Source organism: Artibeus jamaicensis, unplaced genomic scaffold, assembly GCF_021234435.1.
Source record: "Artibeus jamaicensis isolate MK-2021 breed Jamaican fruit bat unplaced genomic scaffold, CSHL_Jam_final scaffold_286, whole genome shotgun sequence".
In the NCBI taxonomy this organism is placed as follows: Eukaryota; Metazoa; Chordata; class Mammalia; order Chiroptera; family Phyllostomidae; genus Artibeus; species Artibeus jamaicensis.
In genome coordinates this window covers 10,699,448-10,717,479 of record NW_026522034.1, presented here as the reverse complement: position 1 = coordinate 10,717,479, position 18,032 = coordinate 10,699,448, and the positions used below count along the sequence as shown (strand labels likewise).

Genomic DNA, 18,032 nt, shown 5'->3' with positions numbered 1-18,032 from the left:
TACTAGCTTATATTTTTAAACCCAATTATTTACCATCATCCTAATGCTCATCATCTAATAAACATCAATCTAATTTTTGTGAGATAATTTATGAAAGAGAATAACAGGTCCTTTTGTTTGCCTGATTCAAATGTACAGTACTTCACCCTGAAATATAAAGAATGAAGCAGAAGGCTGAGAGGTCCCCTATACTCTCCGTAACACAGGTAGTCAAGTCTCTGTTTTATGAGCTAGCAGTTGTTAAAAATCATCTCAAAAATAAAGTCAGTTGCTTTAAAAAACATCAGGCATTGAAAAGGCTATCACCTCTTGTGGTAATCTTCTCCTTTCAGCTTTAAGAAGTCCTTATTCCTGATAAAACACTCTGGCTGAGATTTAAGTTCATTTTCTCCAGCTCTACAGAAATAGTGAATAGCTAGTCAGAATCCTACTTAAGATCACTTTTCAAACATTGAAATCACTCCTATTTCCACCCCTAATTAGCTGTGGGACATTGGGATTTAATAAAACCATACATTTCTACAGCTTAAAAATATTAAATATGTTTATTGTACCTGTTAATCTTTAAAGAATTTTTGTTTATATTGACTTAGTTCATTCTCAAAACAACCCATTGAGTATACAAAATTATTTATGATACAAAATTAGTTAACATAATTCACAAAATATCTCATGCCAAAAGAACAATATAATCACACTCAATTCTTATATGTTAATCACTGATTTTTATTTCTTAATATCCTATATTCTTTTTCAAGTAAAATGAGATTATTAACTTTTATGTCTTAGATCCACTTAAGACATGTAATTTTTTCCTGTTACATAGTTTCTATCAAGTGTTTCTCATCCTTCTTGATGAAGTTTAATCTTATCTCTCACATCCTTCTTTTGCTTTCTTCTAAAAATTTTTATCTGGTGCTCAATAGAGCATTTCTCTAGTTGAGACAATTTACATCTTAGTTAATATCCCTGTGGTTATCATTGCTAACTCAAAATGGAAACCCAGTAAGTTTCTGATGAATGAATGAATGAATGAATGAATGAATAAATAAATAAATAACCCTGGCTGGTGTGGCTTAGTGGATTGAGCTCTGGACTGTGAACCAAAGGGCTGTGGGTTCAATTCCCAGTCAGGGCATATGCCTGGGTTATGGGTCAGGTCCCCATTAGGAGGCACATGAGAGGCAACCACACATTGATGTTTCTCTGCCTCTCTTTTCTCCTTCCCTTCTCCTCTCTCTAAAAATAAATAAAGTTTTAAAATAAATAAATAAATAATCTTTTAAAATTTGACATTGGAACATATGTTGATAAATCCATGTATGAGTATACCGTTTTTTTCTCATCTTTCAAAAAAAATTCCAGGTTTAATCTTTTTGAGCTGAATAGCTCTGCCTAGCTCTGTGTTGGAAGAACTAACAAAGTATGTTCCAAATGCTTTATAAATATCAACTCATTGATTCTTTCTTACAACTTTATGGGTTTATGAGGACACAGGTAAAGAAGGGTGAAGTCACTTGCTCAACAAGATCCAAAAGCTAATAAGTGGCAGAATCAGGGCATGAAAACAGTCTTACCAAGGCCCATATTGCTTAAGAATTTTGTTAGTGAAAAACATAATTGGGGATGAGTGGGGTGGGAGGCGTAGTGCGGGTGGTAAAAATGGAGAACATTGTACTTGAACAACAATAAAAAAGTAATCATAACTCTTTATCTTAATGTAATTACTTAAAAGTAAAAATTTACTGTCATTGCACTGAAAGTTTCTCAAAACCAGTTGAATTCTAATTTGTTAAGGTGATTGTTTATACTCGAGCATACAAAAGATAGCTCATCCATACGACCTCTCTTCACTCTTTCATCTGGCAATTCCTTTTTAATGTTTGCATTTACTCTAAGACCTATATTACTAAACAGAAGCTAACTTAAGTTTCAGTCCTACTAATGTTTTGACATTTCCTACAAAAATATTTTCTTAAAAATACCTACTTAAAATTGCCAATTAGCTTTCTTGACTTGAAATACAGTAAAAGAGACTTGCTTGTTACATTCCTGATTCAATGATCAGGAATTATAATTGTGTATGCTGCACAAACATATTCAATTTTACAGTGTCCATTTGCCAAAAGCTTTTCAGATATCACAGAATTATCTGGGAAAGAAAACAATGTTTTGTTCCTACAAATATCATAGAAATCATTTGGTCTATAAGAAAGTTAAAGAGCCATTAAACATTAGCTGTAGATAATAAACATAAAACTTTCAGAGATAGTCCCTTACCTGTTTTATTGGAAAGTCTAAATGAAACCATCTTATCAGGAATATTACATACGTTCCTCACTGAAGCAATGCAGCTATAATTAGCATAATCCTGAGGTCGAAGATTCTTTAGTTTTAAGATCTTTGTTTCACCCTGAAAATGTAAAAAATGTCATTAGAACAAGCCCATAGTAACCAAAATGAATGAATGAATGAATGAATGAATGAATTCTGGCATTATGTTGTACTAAATCATATTATTAGCAGAATATAATATGGTAGATTGTCTTGTATTTAAAAGGAAAATATCCTACATTTTGAAAAATCATTTTGTATAAAAATGACACGGTAATATCTCCAGAGATTAAAACTAACAGACTATAATGAAAATTCATAACATTTTCTTTATAAACTAGCTTCCTGGGGGTGGATCTATTTTTGGTGGTGGTTGTGCAAATTATTATGCAAAGATCAGCACAGTGTACTTAATAATGAAATTTATTCAACAAACATTGCAATCTATGCAGACTTCAACATGAAATGCTATGAAAGATAAGGATTCTGAAGAAGAGCCAATAAATGAAACTGTGTTGGTAGAACAAAGCTAATGAAGTCAATCTAATGATAGATAATTTAAATTTTTATACAGAAATAATTGGTGAATATGGAGCAGTGAGAGATGATAGATATAAAACTGCATAAAGAAGTAGTCCTGAATGTCTCTATATTATTGTTGTTATTTTGCATTCAAGAGTTCAAGGTCTAGGTGTCCCAGGTAAATCTGCAAAATGGCAGATAGACTGAAATAAAGTAAGTGGCCAGAAATAGCATACAAACTCTTGATTAGGCAGGAAACAGTGTAAAAAGAAAAACACTAACATTCAAAGTTTAAAAAGAGTAAATGATGAACACCAAAAAAAAAGGAAAAATAATCTTCCTGCCCTATTCATACTAGGGATGAAGGGTCTACTCATATTCCAGGTTTCCTGGAATTCTTTACCTTCCAAAGTCTATGTATCTCTTCCAAACAGATCCTTTATAAATAACTTAATTATGAAGATGTTAGAGCAATTTTCAAAATGTGAATTTGTTTCCAGATAAAATGTGTATAAAACCATGTGTTTATTTTAGTTTACTTCAGTAACATCACTTAAATCTTAAAAATTGCAACATTTGCACAGATTCTTCAAAAGGATCAGAACATTTAGTGGGACAATACACAAAGGCCCTGCCTGTTCATTTGCAAAACAAAACAAAACAAAAAACAAAGAAACAAAAAAAAACTTGCTCACACATAGGCAGGCACACAGAGGTTTCCAAATATGTCAAATGAATCTCTCCTTCAGTGTGCATTTGCCCATAATTCCTTTCACTCACTGTCAAAGTTCATTCTTAACTCAGTCACATCTTTAGCATTTTCCTCTGTGGTATAAGCAACAATGTTTCTTTTTCTACAAACACGTACAAATACACACCACACAAATATACACAGAGTCAGTGTTTGTGCTTCTGAAACTTATATGTGAAACAAGTTCTCGGTGTATTGCAGAGCTATCATTTACATTAACTAGATAGAATGCCTAGAACAGTATGCTTAGTTGGAAAGCATAGTTGAGAGAAAATGTTATACTAGAACCAGTTGACTCAGACAATATTTAATGAGGTGATGAATCCTACTTCTACCTCTGTGACTGTTACTGCTTATATAGTTTTTTACTTTCCTTTCTTCTCTCAACACTCAACTGTTGGTATTTCCTGAAATTCTATTTCTTTCATAGTTAATCTGGCTATAAAATTCTCCTAGGTGGTCTTAGCCTTGCTGATGAATTTCTGCCACAAGCCCTATTCCCTCCGCGAGGACACCAAGTCTCTATCCCTCTTCCAGGATTTGCATAGACCAAATTTTCTCTTCGATGTGTTCATTCTGCGGTCTCACAGACACCTAAAACTCAACATATTCTAAATTGAACTTCGAGACTAATTCTCTAGATCTACTTTTTTTCTTTGATAACAGGAATCTCAGACTTTCAATTACTACTTCTTATTTGTATCTTCTGTATCTCACTCTCAGGTCCTTTTATTGACCTTTAAGTATGTTTGATCTCAACCATTCTTTCTATGTACTTTAAAGTGTAATCTTAGTTCTAAACCCTACATGTAGCTGAATTGTTAGGTATAGTTTAAGAATGCAAGCCAATAGAAAGACCTAATCTGCAACCAAGAGGATAATATGCAAATCTCACTGTGCCATTAGTCTTAAACAACATGGCTTATGATTGCTCTTAAAAATAGAGGCAACAGCTACTAACATGGCTTTCAGCTCATGATTTGCATTCTCCTTTCCTCCCCAGTCCCACCTCATTCTTTTTTCAAAGTTTTATTTCTTTAAAAATTTATTTTTATTGTTTATACTATTACCTTTGTTCCCACTGTGACTCCCTTTCCCCACGTCTATCCTGCCCCTCCCCATGTCAATCCCCATACTGTTGTCCATGACCACAGGTTGTGCATAAGTGTTCTTTGGTTAATCCATTTACCATCTTTCATCCTGTCTCCACCCCCTCCTTTCTGGCAGCTGTCAGTCTGTTTCATGGATCTAAGCTTCTGTTACTACTTTTTTTGTTAGTTTATTGCGTTCATTAGATTCCAAATATATGTGAAATGATGTGGTATTAGTTTTTTACTGAATGGCTTAATTCATTTAGTATAATATTTTCTAGATCCACCCAGGCTGTTGCAAATGTAAGCATTTCTTCTTCTTTTTTAAAATGATTTTTTTTATTGTTGTTCGAGTATAATCATCTCCATTTTCCCATCACCATTTTCCACCATTGCACCCTCAATCCTACCCACCTACCTTTTATACATGTTCCTTGATGGCTTTTCCCCTCTTTCTCCATTATCCCCCTTCCTCCTGCCTTCTGGTTACTATCAGTTTGTTCTTTTATACTGCTGAGTAGTATTCCATTGTGTAAACATACCACAGCTTTTTTATCCATTCATCTACCGATGGGTGCTTAGGCTATTTCCAAATCTTGGCTATTGTAAAGAGTGCTGCTGTTAAATTAACTCACCCTTTTACTGCCTTGCACATATGTTGCTTCCTTCTGCCACAGACCCTTTGTACATGTGTAGCTCTTTGTTGCTCTATGCTTAATCCATTTCATCTCATTCTTAGCTCCCAATATTCCTTACTTCCACAGATAAGCATTTCCTCACTTTCTGGAAAAGGAATACTTTTCTTGAGATCTGCTGTCCCTTTAAAACATGTTCTCATTTTTCCATTTATTTCAGTAGCGGATTTATTTTCTGTCGACTTCTCCCCTTGCACGTAAGTATATGAAGGGTAGGCACCATGTATTTCTTGCTCTTGGCATTAGGTACAAAGCACCTAGAGCAAGACTTAATACAGGAGAGAGACTTTTTAAATGAATACTTTTTCAATTGAAAGTACTATAACTACCTCTTTTACCACTCAGGGCTCTTTATACATATTTCTCTGGAACTTACTATCTATTGGGCACCTGATACAAATGCAATAGAGATTAATAAAGTCAATATTTTAAAAGTAATGATACAGTAATAATGATACTTAAATATATTAAAAATAAAGTCATTTAGATTTAGATTTAATAGATGGTCTCTATTTACATAAAGTTAATTACATTCTGCCAATATTTCTTATTTCTGTTTCCACTGATAAATTATTTTTAATCTACATTTTCTGGATACTATTTCAACACTCTACTGAAACTATACCTACTAATGTTTGTTAAAATTCAATAAATCTTTTTTGTGCCATTTTACTTCTTTACTTATTTCTAGCAATTAGATTATCTTACTACTTTACAGGCCCTTGTTTGAAAATAACTAATTATAAATATAACTTTTAGTTACTTTTTTGTTGTTTTTTATTTCATTTTTTTATCCATTGTAAAAATGTTAGCCAGCAATCCTCTACTGATACACTTCTAGTGGTATCTGACCCATTATAATGGTTTCATTCAGCATCCATGTACAGGTATCTGCCAAATATCTGAGCAGGTGGTCAGAAATGTGGCGGGAGTTTATGCTATCCAAAAGTAAAGAATGTAAATTAAGTAATAATATTGAGATTTTAAGGTTTAGAGAATTCACCTTACTTTTTGTGATGATTCCCATACTTTGTAAACACCAAAAACTACGGCCCAAAAAATATAATGGTTTGCACCCACCATATCCTAGCTTATTCTCACTCAGAACAGTGCAACAAAATTTGCACATGAAAAGCACAGACAAAAGGAAAGAATAACTTTACTGTGAAGTCTAAATACACAATTTCCCAGTGGTTCAGCTAGCACAGGATAGGAGAGTTGTTTTGGGTGAGCTAAGATGATTTACATTTTGTAATCAGAAAAAAAGATACCAAGATGTGGAACCTACAGTATAGTCAACAAGGTTAATATCTAAGATTAATCTGTGTAGCCTTCAAAGAGGCAGAGGGGCTAACAGAGACACAGTATATTGAAAGAATACAGAAAATAGGCAGAGTTATGGAAGAATTCAAGCCTTACCCACTTAATTTATCACATTCAGAAAATGATTGAAAACATTCAAGCTGACCCTTTTCCTCCCAATAAACAGCTCCCGAAGCTATTATAGCAAATGGCATGTGTGGGTATATTTATTCACAGTGATTTAGAATTTACTGCTTTTATAACAGTTTTACAACATAAAATTAATTTTATTTTGTTAATCATATAAATTTAATCATCCGTGATGTTGGAAGGCTTTTTGCATGTGAATTTCTATGATTTGTAAAAAGAAATTTTCAATTGATATTTGTCTAATTGTATAATTAGTCTAATTATAAATATGTAATTGATTTAAATATGTTCAGTCTTAGATGGTGCAAAACAATATACACTATGATGTCATGAAGGTCTTTATCAAAGTTCTAGAAAAATAGCAGGAGTACATGTCGTTGGTAAAATTTAATTATACATTTCTTTACCATTCAAAAATTCTTTTCAATGCCTAACACTTCTATTTAAACTTTTAAAATTACTTTAAAAAAATAAAAGAAATAAAGGAAAGGTATTCTATACATTTGTCAGTGACCATTTACCAATGGTGACATTTTCTAGTGAAGTAATAACAATAAGCGCAAGCAGTGTGTCCACTTTACTTAAGAAATTGGAACCTTTTTAAATTTGTATTTTCAGATATCAGTAAAAAAAGGTTTCCAATTCAAAAGATTTCCAATTCAATGCTATCTATAGCATTATATGCTAGCCTAGAACTTCAGCATTGAGTAGAAGTATGGAAAGAATATTTATTCTTCTTAGACTTATTATATTATATGCATTTGAATTTGCATCAGCCTCAGCAACATAGACCAATTTTGTTTCAGAAGGACTACCAACAAAAAAAGGTATAAAGAAGATTTTGTCATGTAATAGGCTGGTAAAATAAATATTCACTTCAAATTGATATTATTATTAGCTCAGTATGAACAGCCATTTGGGATAGATGTAGCTCAGCTTAGAAATTCTGTTTTATTAAAAACAAGGCCTTGGCATTAAATAGAAAAGCATACATTTAAAAGAAATTTAATTTTCTAACATAAATAAATATGCAGACTTATTATCTGTCAGTCTTCTACAATATATTCCCAGTATACCTTCCCCATGCATACAAATTATTGTTCCAGTCAACCAGAGACATAGCCAGTCTTTGGAGGTATTATCTTCCTTCTGTATTATTGCTGGTGCTATTGATTTCCATCTTGAATGCTCTCTACATAGCACTATTGTGTGCCTCTATTTTGACAATAATTTTTTACCTTGTAACATAGTCACCATTTGCCTTAACTTCTCCCCATAATATCAATAAAGTCAGAGAAGGAGTCTTGCCTATAACCTCTATCTCTGGCAGACAGTTGCCAGTATCTTGGATATAGAAGGTCTCAGTTATATTTAACTGGATCTTTATTATACTATGAAGATGTAAAGTTCATATAATATATGAAAATAAATTAAAATATTATCAGGTCTTCCAATACCAACAATGCTAACATGGAAAGTTCTTTCAGTATGAAAATACACATGGCAACTGATGGGAAACAACAGTCCAAAAAATAAATAAAACCTAAGAATTAAAAATATAAAGAAATTATTTATATACAAAATATATAAATTTTATATATCTATATCTATATATATAATCTCCAGTAGTACACTAAGCAAATAAACACCATTTATGTCTCATTCAAATAGCCATTATACTATGACCAAAAACACAAGTCAATCTTGAGAAATATTTCAAGGATACTACACAAAAATAATTCTAATCCAAAACAAATTTGACATGTAGACCAAGTAATTGATGCCTTTAACTCAATAACACAATTCTTAAAGGACCAGAAATGTATGGGTCTATTTTTTAATATAGGGAAAATCAACTAGACATGATAACTGAATTAGAATATTCATAGAAATTATATTTTATCACTGTAAAAATAAAACCCACAGGCTAAGCCCACTGCATTGCTTTCTACTGCTGGACAATCATAATTCACACTTACTCCACATTTTCAAGGTAGTTAGATGATAAAAATAAGGACATTGTTTTCTATCAAGCAGATTCTTGGGTAAAAATGTTCTCTATATCATACTCATCTATATTATAAAAATGTACCCGTAAGGCTGGAAGCAGCCCTGGAGTTCTCAGTCTACTATCTACTTATTTTCACTCAACAGAACTTTTACAGAAACCCTGCTTACTCTTATCTCTTTTTATTTGGAACCATACAAGACTAAAAATGTTATTGTAAGTACCACCGCATCCCCCTTGAAGCGGAGTTTCAAAATAGTAGCCCAGAAGGGCCAAATGTTGAATTCTGGCAACAAGTGATTTATTGTTTTCTGAAAAGCTGGCATGCACAGCCAGCCTCAGCAGTGTTTATTTTGATAACACAAGACAGATTCACATATTTATGTTACCAGATTCATCTCAGTAGGAATTTGCATTTATGATTCCTAGGCACAAGTGTACCTACTGTGGCCCATTGAAAAAAGAAAAAAGTAAAACCCTTGGATCTCCAGGCCACTATATACAATTAGCTGCCTTGCCCCTGGGAGGTAATTTATTTATAAGTAACACTCCAGAATTTTTGAAGTAAATGACCAGCTTCCTATGCATCTTTGATAAATACACACATGCACAACAAGACTCAAAGCAGTATCTCAAAGGGCAATAAACCTAAATCAAACTGGTTTGGTAAAATCTTACAGGTGCTCTCAAATTGTTCATAGAGCAATAAATACAACATGTGATGAAGTAAAATCAAAATAGCGGGCATAAGGTTTTTCATTGCTTGATTCATACATTGTCAATATCACCCTCAGTTTAATAACCTTGGTATCAGTTTCCTCAAACTGATCTACAAATTGAACAAAATCTTATGAGATTTTGAGATTTTTGTAGATATTGACAAAATAATTTTAGCATTTAAATGAAAATACAAAGAAGCTATAACATTCAAAATAATTCTGAAAAAGATGAACTCTGTCAAAGGAATTATTTTTCCTGATTTCAGAACTGTTATAAGCTACAGTAATTAAGACAGTGTGGTATTGGCATAAAGACAGACATATAAATCAATGAAACAGAATAAATAGTTCATAAACAGACTTGAATATATAGGGCCAATTGATTTAAGTGCCAAAAAATTTGGTGGTGAAAGAATAATCTTTTCAATATATGGCACTAGAACACATGTACATCCCTCTGCAAAAGTGAAACTCAAACATTTCCTCACTCCATGACCAAAGACTAACACAAAATGGAAAAAGGAAATCTGTTGGTAAATAGAAGTGGATAATGACTTTCAAAGAACAAAATAATAATATCTTGCTGATGTTTAAATAACTGTAGAATTAAAATACTATACCAAAATAAAATATTAAAAAGATAAATATTGCAAATGTATTTTATATTTCCATCCTTATTGAGGAGGAAGTCAGGAAACAGGCTGTAAATTTTAAGTAACAAGTTAAGTGTTACTAAAATGATTTCAAACTCTTAGCTAAATAGAGGAGGGAATTAAATAATTATACATATTTGATAAATCCAAAAGGAGGCAAGAAAAGAGAGACATAACATAAAATATAGAAAAAACATAGCATAGAAACACAGTTCTATGTTTTTCATAACATAGAAAAATTATCAGGCGTTGGATTAAATGCACTAAAAAGTAAGATTGTCCCACTGGATTAAAACAACAAAATCATATATACTGATTACTAGTGACATGTTTTTAAATTTAAAAACACAGAATGCTTGAAAGTAAAAAAGAGATGATTTACCATTCTTCTCCCCAACCCACACCACCCCTAAAAAGAAAACAACTAACCAAAAGAAGGCTTGTGAAGTTAAATTAATGACAGACAAAATAGTCTTTAGGGCAAGCAGTGCTACTAGAGCAAAAAGGTACTAAAGTGGTACTACTCTTTAGAAGGACATGTCCTTGTGATAATCTACCAGGAGATATCAGGGAGGTAATATATTCAGTCCACCAGGAAGATATAACAATTGTTAATCTGTATGTACTAAGAATATATTTAAAATATATAAACCAAAGTTGACAGTAATAAAAAATAGACAAATACATAGCCATAGCCATAGATATTAACTAAACTATATCAATAGCTTAAAATAGCAAACAAAAAAACCCAAGTAAATACATAGAATGTCTGAAAAACACAATGAACAAAGGTGACTTAATTGGCATGCAAAAATTTTGGAATACACATTCTTGTGGGTGCACATGAATCACATATGAAAGCAGACCATAAGCAAAGCATAATGCAAGTCTCAATTAACTAATTTTTTAAATTATATTTTATTGATTATGTTATTAGTTGTCCCTTATTTTTCCCCTTTGCCCTCCTCCATCCAGCCCTCCCCCACTCCTTTCAGGAATCTCCACACCTTTGTTCATGTCCATGGGTTATGCATATAAGTTCTTTGGCTTCTCCATTTCCTGTACTATACTTAACATCCCCATGAGTATTTTTTAACTACCAATTTTTATTTCTTAATCCCTTCATCTTTTCATCCATTCCCCCAAACCCTCTCTCATCCGGCAACCATCCAAATGTTCTCCATATCTGATGTACTATGTCTGTTCTGCTTGTTTGCTTAGTTTGTTTTTTTTAGATTCAGTTGTTGATAGATATGTATTTATTGCCATTTTATTGTTCATAGTTTTGACCTTTTTCTTAAACAAGTCCTTTTAACATTTCATATAATAATGGGTTGATGATGATGATGAACTCCTTTAGCTTTTCTTGTCTGGGAAGCTCTTTATCTGCCCTTCAATTCTAAATGATAGCTTTGCTGGATAGAGTAACCCTGGTTGTAGGTCTTCACTTTTCATCACTTTGAATATTTCTTACCAATCCCTTCCAACCTGCAAAAATCTTTTGAGAAATCAGCTGACAGTCTTATGGGAACTACTTTGTAGGCAATTATCTACTTTTCTCTTGCTGCTTTTCAGATTTCTCTTTATTTTTAACCTTTGGCATTTTAATTATGATATGTGACTTGCAGTAGGTCTCTTTGTGTCCATCTTGTTTGAGACTGTTTGTGCTTCCTGGACTTGCATGCCTATTTCCTTCATCAAATTAGTGTTCTTTCATTATTTTTTAAAATAGATTTCCAATTTCTTGCTCTTTCTCTTCTCCTATGGCACCCCTATCATGTGAATATTGGTACACTTGAAGTTGTCCCAGGGGTTCCTTACACTACCATAATTTTTTTTTTGGATTCTTTTTTTCTTCTCATTATCCTGATTGGTTGTTTTTTGCTTCCTTCTGTTCCAAATCATTGATTTGATTCTTGGCTTTATCCACTCTTTCATTGATTCCCTATAAATTGTTCTTTATTTTAATTAGTATATCCTTTATTTGACTGGATCTTTTTAATGCTGTCGTGATACCCACTAAGTTCCTTGAGCATCCTTATAATCAGTGTTTAGAACTCAGCACCTGATAGATTGCTTATATCCATTATGTTTAGTTCCTTTCTGAAGCTTGTTTCTGTTCTTTTATTTGGGTCAGGTTTCTTTTTTCTCCTCATTTTGGCAGCCTTCCTGTGTTTGTTTGTGTGTATTAGGCAGAACTGCTATGACTTCCTGTCTGTGTAGTGTGACCTAATGTAGTAGGTGTCCTATAAGGTCCAGTGGCACAGCTTCCTCTATCACCCAAGCTGAGTACTCAGGATGAGTCTTCCATGTGAGCTGAGTACACCTTTCTCTTGTAGTTGAGCCTTGGTTGTTCTTGGCAGGTCAATGGGAGGTATTTACACAGGCCAGTCAGCCGCCAGGACAGTCTGTGACCACTGGCCACCAACCCCTGCTCTCCATGGCTTGTGGAGGTGGTTGGGTGTTAGTACTGTAGATGTCATTGGGTGCAAAGGCTCTGGAGTTCCCTAGGCGGTGCAGGTTAAGGTCATACCCCACCGATGTTTGTCTGGGTCCACTTAGCATAAACTATAAAGCAATCTGCTTATGGCTGTTATTTGTGCTGGGCTTGGAGGTGCCTCAGTAAGGCCAAACTGTGACCCAAGGGCAGCTGCTGCTAGTGCCAGGCCTGGGAACACTTAGCAAGTAGAATGGGGACTAGAGGCTCACTGAGGCTGGCTATTTCTTATTTGAAAGGATTTAGGAAGATCTGAAGCATGAACCAAGACAAGCCATTCACATGGAAAAGCCACTGTTAACAGTTTGGGTGGGGCCATAAATTGGGTGAGATACCTCAGAGAATCACTAGGGTGGGGCAAACCATGTGAGCCAGGCTGATGGAGTCTCAGATATGTTGCCATCCTGTATGGCTGTGTTGGGGGAGGGCTCAGAAAATGAACAATGGCCTCTGCCAGCAGTTCTGTCCAGAGAAAGCTATCCCCCTGCTCTCACCCTGATGCGAGGAGACACTTTAATCCTCTGCATATGCCACTGGTTCCCTTCAAGCTTCTGCTCTGTTGCTGGAGCCCAGAGGGAGCGTGTCTGAGTAAGTCTGTGCACAGGACCTTTAAGAGGAAACACCTGGGACTCCGGAAGTTTCTTCCACCAATCCAATCCTCACTCGTTTTTATTTATCTTCCTGGCACTGGAACCTTGGGCCAGGGGGCTAGTAGGGGGTTAGGAATCCTCACTCCTCAGATATCTTTCCCAAATTTTTATTCACCACACATGGATATGGGACCAGCCCATTCCACATCCCCGTGTCTCCACATCTCCATGTATCTAGGTCTCCACCCCTCCTACCAGTCTGAATGGAGGTAGTTTCTTGTTTAATTCCATACTGTCAGTCTTCCATTCAGCTTGATTTTCTGATGCTTCTGAATGATGGATAGTGTAGAGTTTAGTTGTAATTTTGATGTGGTTTTTGCAACAGAGTCATGTTTACCTACACCTTCATCTTGACCTGAAATCCTCTCAATTAATTTTTAAAGATTAAATTATTAAGGATATGCCTTCTCACAGAATGGAATTAGACTAGAAATCAATTAAAAGTTATAAATTGGGCAAAGAAAGACAAATATCATATGAATTGACTTATATCTAATATCTAAAGAACAAAATAAATGGACCAATAAAACAGAAGCAGAATTATAGATACAGAGAACAAACTGATGGGTGCCATAGGGGAAGGGGAGTTGGGAGGCCAGGTAAAAAAAGGGTGAAAGGATTAACAAGCACAAATTAGCAGTTACAAAAATAACCTGGTGAGTAAAGTGGAGCATAGAGCATAGCAATAATATTGCCACAACTATGCTTGGTGTTACATGGGTACTAGACTTATCCATGGAAGCACTTTGTAAATTATCTAAATGTCTGACCACTATGCTGTACACCTGTAACTAATATAAAATAAGATCAAATATTAACTATAATTAAAAATAAAAATTTAAAAAAATATATTAAATTCTAAAAAGCAAATGAATAGGCAAACCACAATCTGGAAAAACCACTTCACAGCACATGTCTAACAAAAGATTCATTACTAGAATATATAAATTGTACCTAGAACTTAATAAAAAAAAGACAACCTGCTTTTTAAGACCTGTTATTTTAAAGAAGGAGCATAAGAAATAAAAATGAAATGCAATGTGGGATCCTAGATAGAATAAAGCAACAGAACATTACTAGAGAAACTAGTGTATTTGAATAAAATCTATACTTTAGTTAATAGTATTGTGCCAATGTTAATTTCTCAATTTTGCTGATAGTACTATAGTTCTCTATGATAGTAACATTAGAAGCTAGATGAGGCATACAAGGGAACTATGTACTATTTTTGTAAGTTTTCTGTAAGTCTAAAATTAGTCCAAAATGAAATATTTTAATGTTTTAAATTATAACTAGAAAATCGTCACAGTTTGAAAATTAAATATACTAGAACAAATTCAATTATAACATTATTCTACTTCACAATTCATTAAGCTTTCTTTAGTGGGTGAAGAGGGATGGAGTTACAGAGTGATTCAGGAATTACTAGGAACTTGGAGTTAATTGTAACCATCCCACAACAAGTCAGCCAGGCACCCCCATTGAGGAATATGGGCTCAATATTTAATACATATGGATTAAGAATCTTTCACATGTAAGGCAATGTTCTAGCTGTTGAAAAGACAAAGTCTTTATTATTAGTGGGTTAATTTCAAACATAAGATAATTTGATAGTTTCAGTGCTATGAGAAAAATAAAATAAAACCAGGTATTAGGAAAGAGTAACTATGGAGAGGAAGGGATGTTACGTCAGATAGATCTGCCCATGAAGGCCTTTTGGAGGTGATGAGTCCTCAGTACCAGGATGGTCCTGTCGTAGTACCTAAGTAAATTACATTCTACACGGAAGGACCAACAGTGTGCAGATTCTTGGCATGTCTAGGGATTGTGTGTCTAGAATGGTGTATGAGATTTAAAGGATTAGGTAAGAGAGAGCAAGGCAGAGCAAGATCAAACATGGTCTTATGGGGTACAATACAATACACTGAATACACTAGAGATATTTACTTGTTTAAACCATCCAAGCAGTTTTTATTAATATTCATATCCACTAGAGAGATTACAGCAGAAAAAAGTTTACATTTTAAGTGATCACTCAGAGGTTTGGAGTTTCCTCCAAAGAAGCACTAAGCCGGTTAGAAACCTATTATCCTAATCCATAGCATGGGGTGGGGGGGTGCATGTCTGGCCCAGGTGCAGTATCTCAACGTGTAAGGTATGAAGAAAAATCATCGATAACCTTTCATCTACAAAAAAGCCAATATTTCCTGTGGCTATAAGAACTGAATTTTCTACCTGCTGCTATTTGGAAGTTTCTGTTGTTTAGCCTATAAAATATATTTAATATTAACAAATTAAGTACATATATAACATAAAAGAATTGTCATATTTCTTCTCCTACATAATTATTCAGGAAGATATAAAAACATGGCCATTTCAGAAAGAGATAAAGTACATAATTAGTAACCGAAGGCAGGAAAGATATTTTAAAATAGGAGTTAGAACTGCATGTTACTGGAAATTATCAACTGCAGCAGATGAATCACAGAACGGCAAGAAAAGCTTGTTTGTTTGTTAAATATTTTTAAAAGAACTAATTCAGCCCCACAACAGAGGTACCAGCACATGCAAAGATAGAGAAAGCCTTTGTTAAGCAGCATGGCAAAATCTGATATTCAAATAGAAGAAAATTTCACTCTATGGAAAATAAATTCAATTTTTATTTTTATTAAGTAAGTGTTTAATGACTCATTAGATGTTTTAATTTCTACATAATTAAGGCTCTACTCATAAAAAATTAAAAACCAAAAACAAATGAAATTACTTTTTTTTCTAAAACCAACGTGAAATGAATTTCAAGTAGATTCTTCATTCCCTTAAAACTCATTTACCATTGCTATGGGAAAACCAGAGTCTCTTATTTTAAGAAATATTCTCCACATAAAAAAAAAACAGTCTAGCAAATGTAGAATTATGTATTTTATAGTGAAATCTAGGTAAACCTTTAACAAAGATATATGTCAGGATGATTAATTTGAAATTTTTTGGAGAGTTAACATTTTAAACTAAACTACCATGTAAAAGGTAAACAAATTTTCTTCATTATTTGAGTCTCATCATTCAGTCAAAAACACTGTTTTTTAAAAAGGCCAGGTTTGATGGAACTATCTTTTTAAATAGAAATAAATATTATATGTCACTTAAATTAGGAAAATGTACTATCAGAGTGAGGTGGGTATATTATATGTGAATTCCTACCTGGGTAAAGAAGGGTTCGTAAATCTCAACTCCTTTATCAGATCCTTGTAGTAACACCTCCTGGCCGCGTCTCCAGCTGTACCGAACAGGTGGATTGGAGTTGGCAACACACCTGAGGAACACTGTTCTCTCGTAGTAAAACTGTTCTTTAGCTTCACCTATACTTTGATGAACAGTTACTACAGGATCATCCAAATCTAGGAAAAAATAAGAGCAACAAAGTGACAGTGTTATGAGTTCCGTGGCTTTTGAAGCATACACATCTAAAAACTAACCGAAGATGCACTTTCTTAATGGTTTTATTGCTTATCACGATATTCATTTTATACTGAGTTTACAGAACTGATTCACAGAGAAATTTCAATGATAGAAGGTAACTACAAATAATAGTTATTTCTCAAGATCTCTATTTGTCGAAAGAGTACAAATGATCTCGCATATTTACAACACTTTGCCAACAGCCACATAAAACAGAGCTCAAGTGAGAGGTCGGAATTCAAAATCCTCAAAATCAAGAGATTAGTTAAAACAACAAACCACAGTGGGAGAGAAATACATATCAAGCAGCTCAGTTGGTTCCTTCACTTAATATACTTCTCCTTCCAATTATTTATGCCTATACATTAAAATAATCAAAGAATTATGTTCAAAAAGTATTATAGGAAGAAATGTGATCTTGTACTGGGTTAAACTTTTCCTTCAGCTCAGATTTTATATCCCAGATCATATTTGGTAATTTGAAATGTACTAACAGACAGTACTATTAAAAGGCATTAATGTTTCTATTTCTGAATATGGGAACTAAGTGTTTAGATAAGTGGTGTACACCACAGAGCTTAGCAAATAATTTCTGGAAAAACCAATAGATAAGTATTTTGGCTTTGGTCGGTCATACAGTCTTTGTCTTGTAACAGGGTGCGGTCAAGGGCAGGGCCCATATAGGAATTTATAATGGGGTCCAGAACTCGGTGTCCAGGAAATGTTAGAAAAAATATATATATATATGATTGTTGCAGACCCTGGCCAGCAGAGTCTGCCCATTGTGGTTGATGGATGAGAATAAATGCACAGGTGACAACAATCCTGTGTGGAAAAAGGGAACAGGCACGACTACTCCCTCAAGAGGGGAGTACCATGACCCTTGCCTAGACAGGCTTTTATTGTTTTCCTGGGGTCTTACATTAAACAAAGATTTATTATCTATCACATAAAATATTATTGTCTACATTCTAGGTACAATCAAGAAAATGAAAATAACATGCAGAGGGGAATGACAATGAGCTCATCAGCTCTGTCCTTGGGAGAACTCTTACAGGTTTTGGATATTACCTTGAAGATAGACAATACACATCTGTTGTTTTAGACCAGAGTGATGGAGTTTTAGCAAGAGCAAGCCATAACAATCTGTATGCATTTTCTAGGCCTGATTCCCACAGGAAAACTTGGTTTGGAGATCTGGCTC

The 18,032-nt window shown here is 33.9% G+C and overlaps 1 protein-coding gene across 1 annotated transcript in view; it reads right to left on the bottom strand.

Moving 5' to 3' along the window:
- MDGA2 (MAM domain containing glycosylphosphatidylinositol anchor 2) overlaps positions 1-18,032 on the bottom strand; it is an 875,220-nt gene that overhangs the window by 295,772 nt on the left and 561,416 nt on the right. The window contains exons 4-5 of the mRNA XM_053656885.1: positions 16,571-16,767; positions 2,281-2,413 (exon numbers count right to left, since the gene is read on the bottom strand). Coding sequence (XP_053512860.1) covers positions 2,281-2,413; positions 16,571-16,767 — 330 coding nt within the window. The remainder of the gene's footprint in view (positions 1-2,280; positions 2,414-16,570; positions 16,768-18,032) is intronic.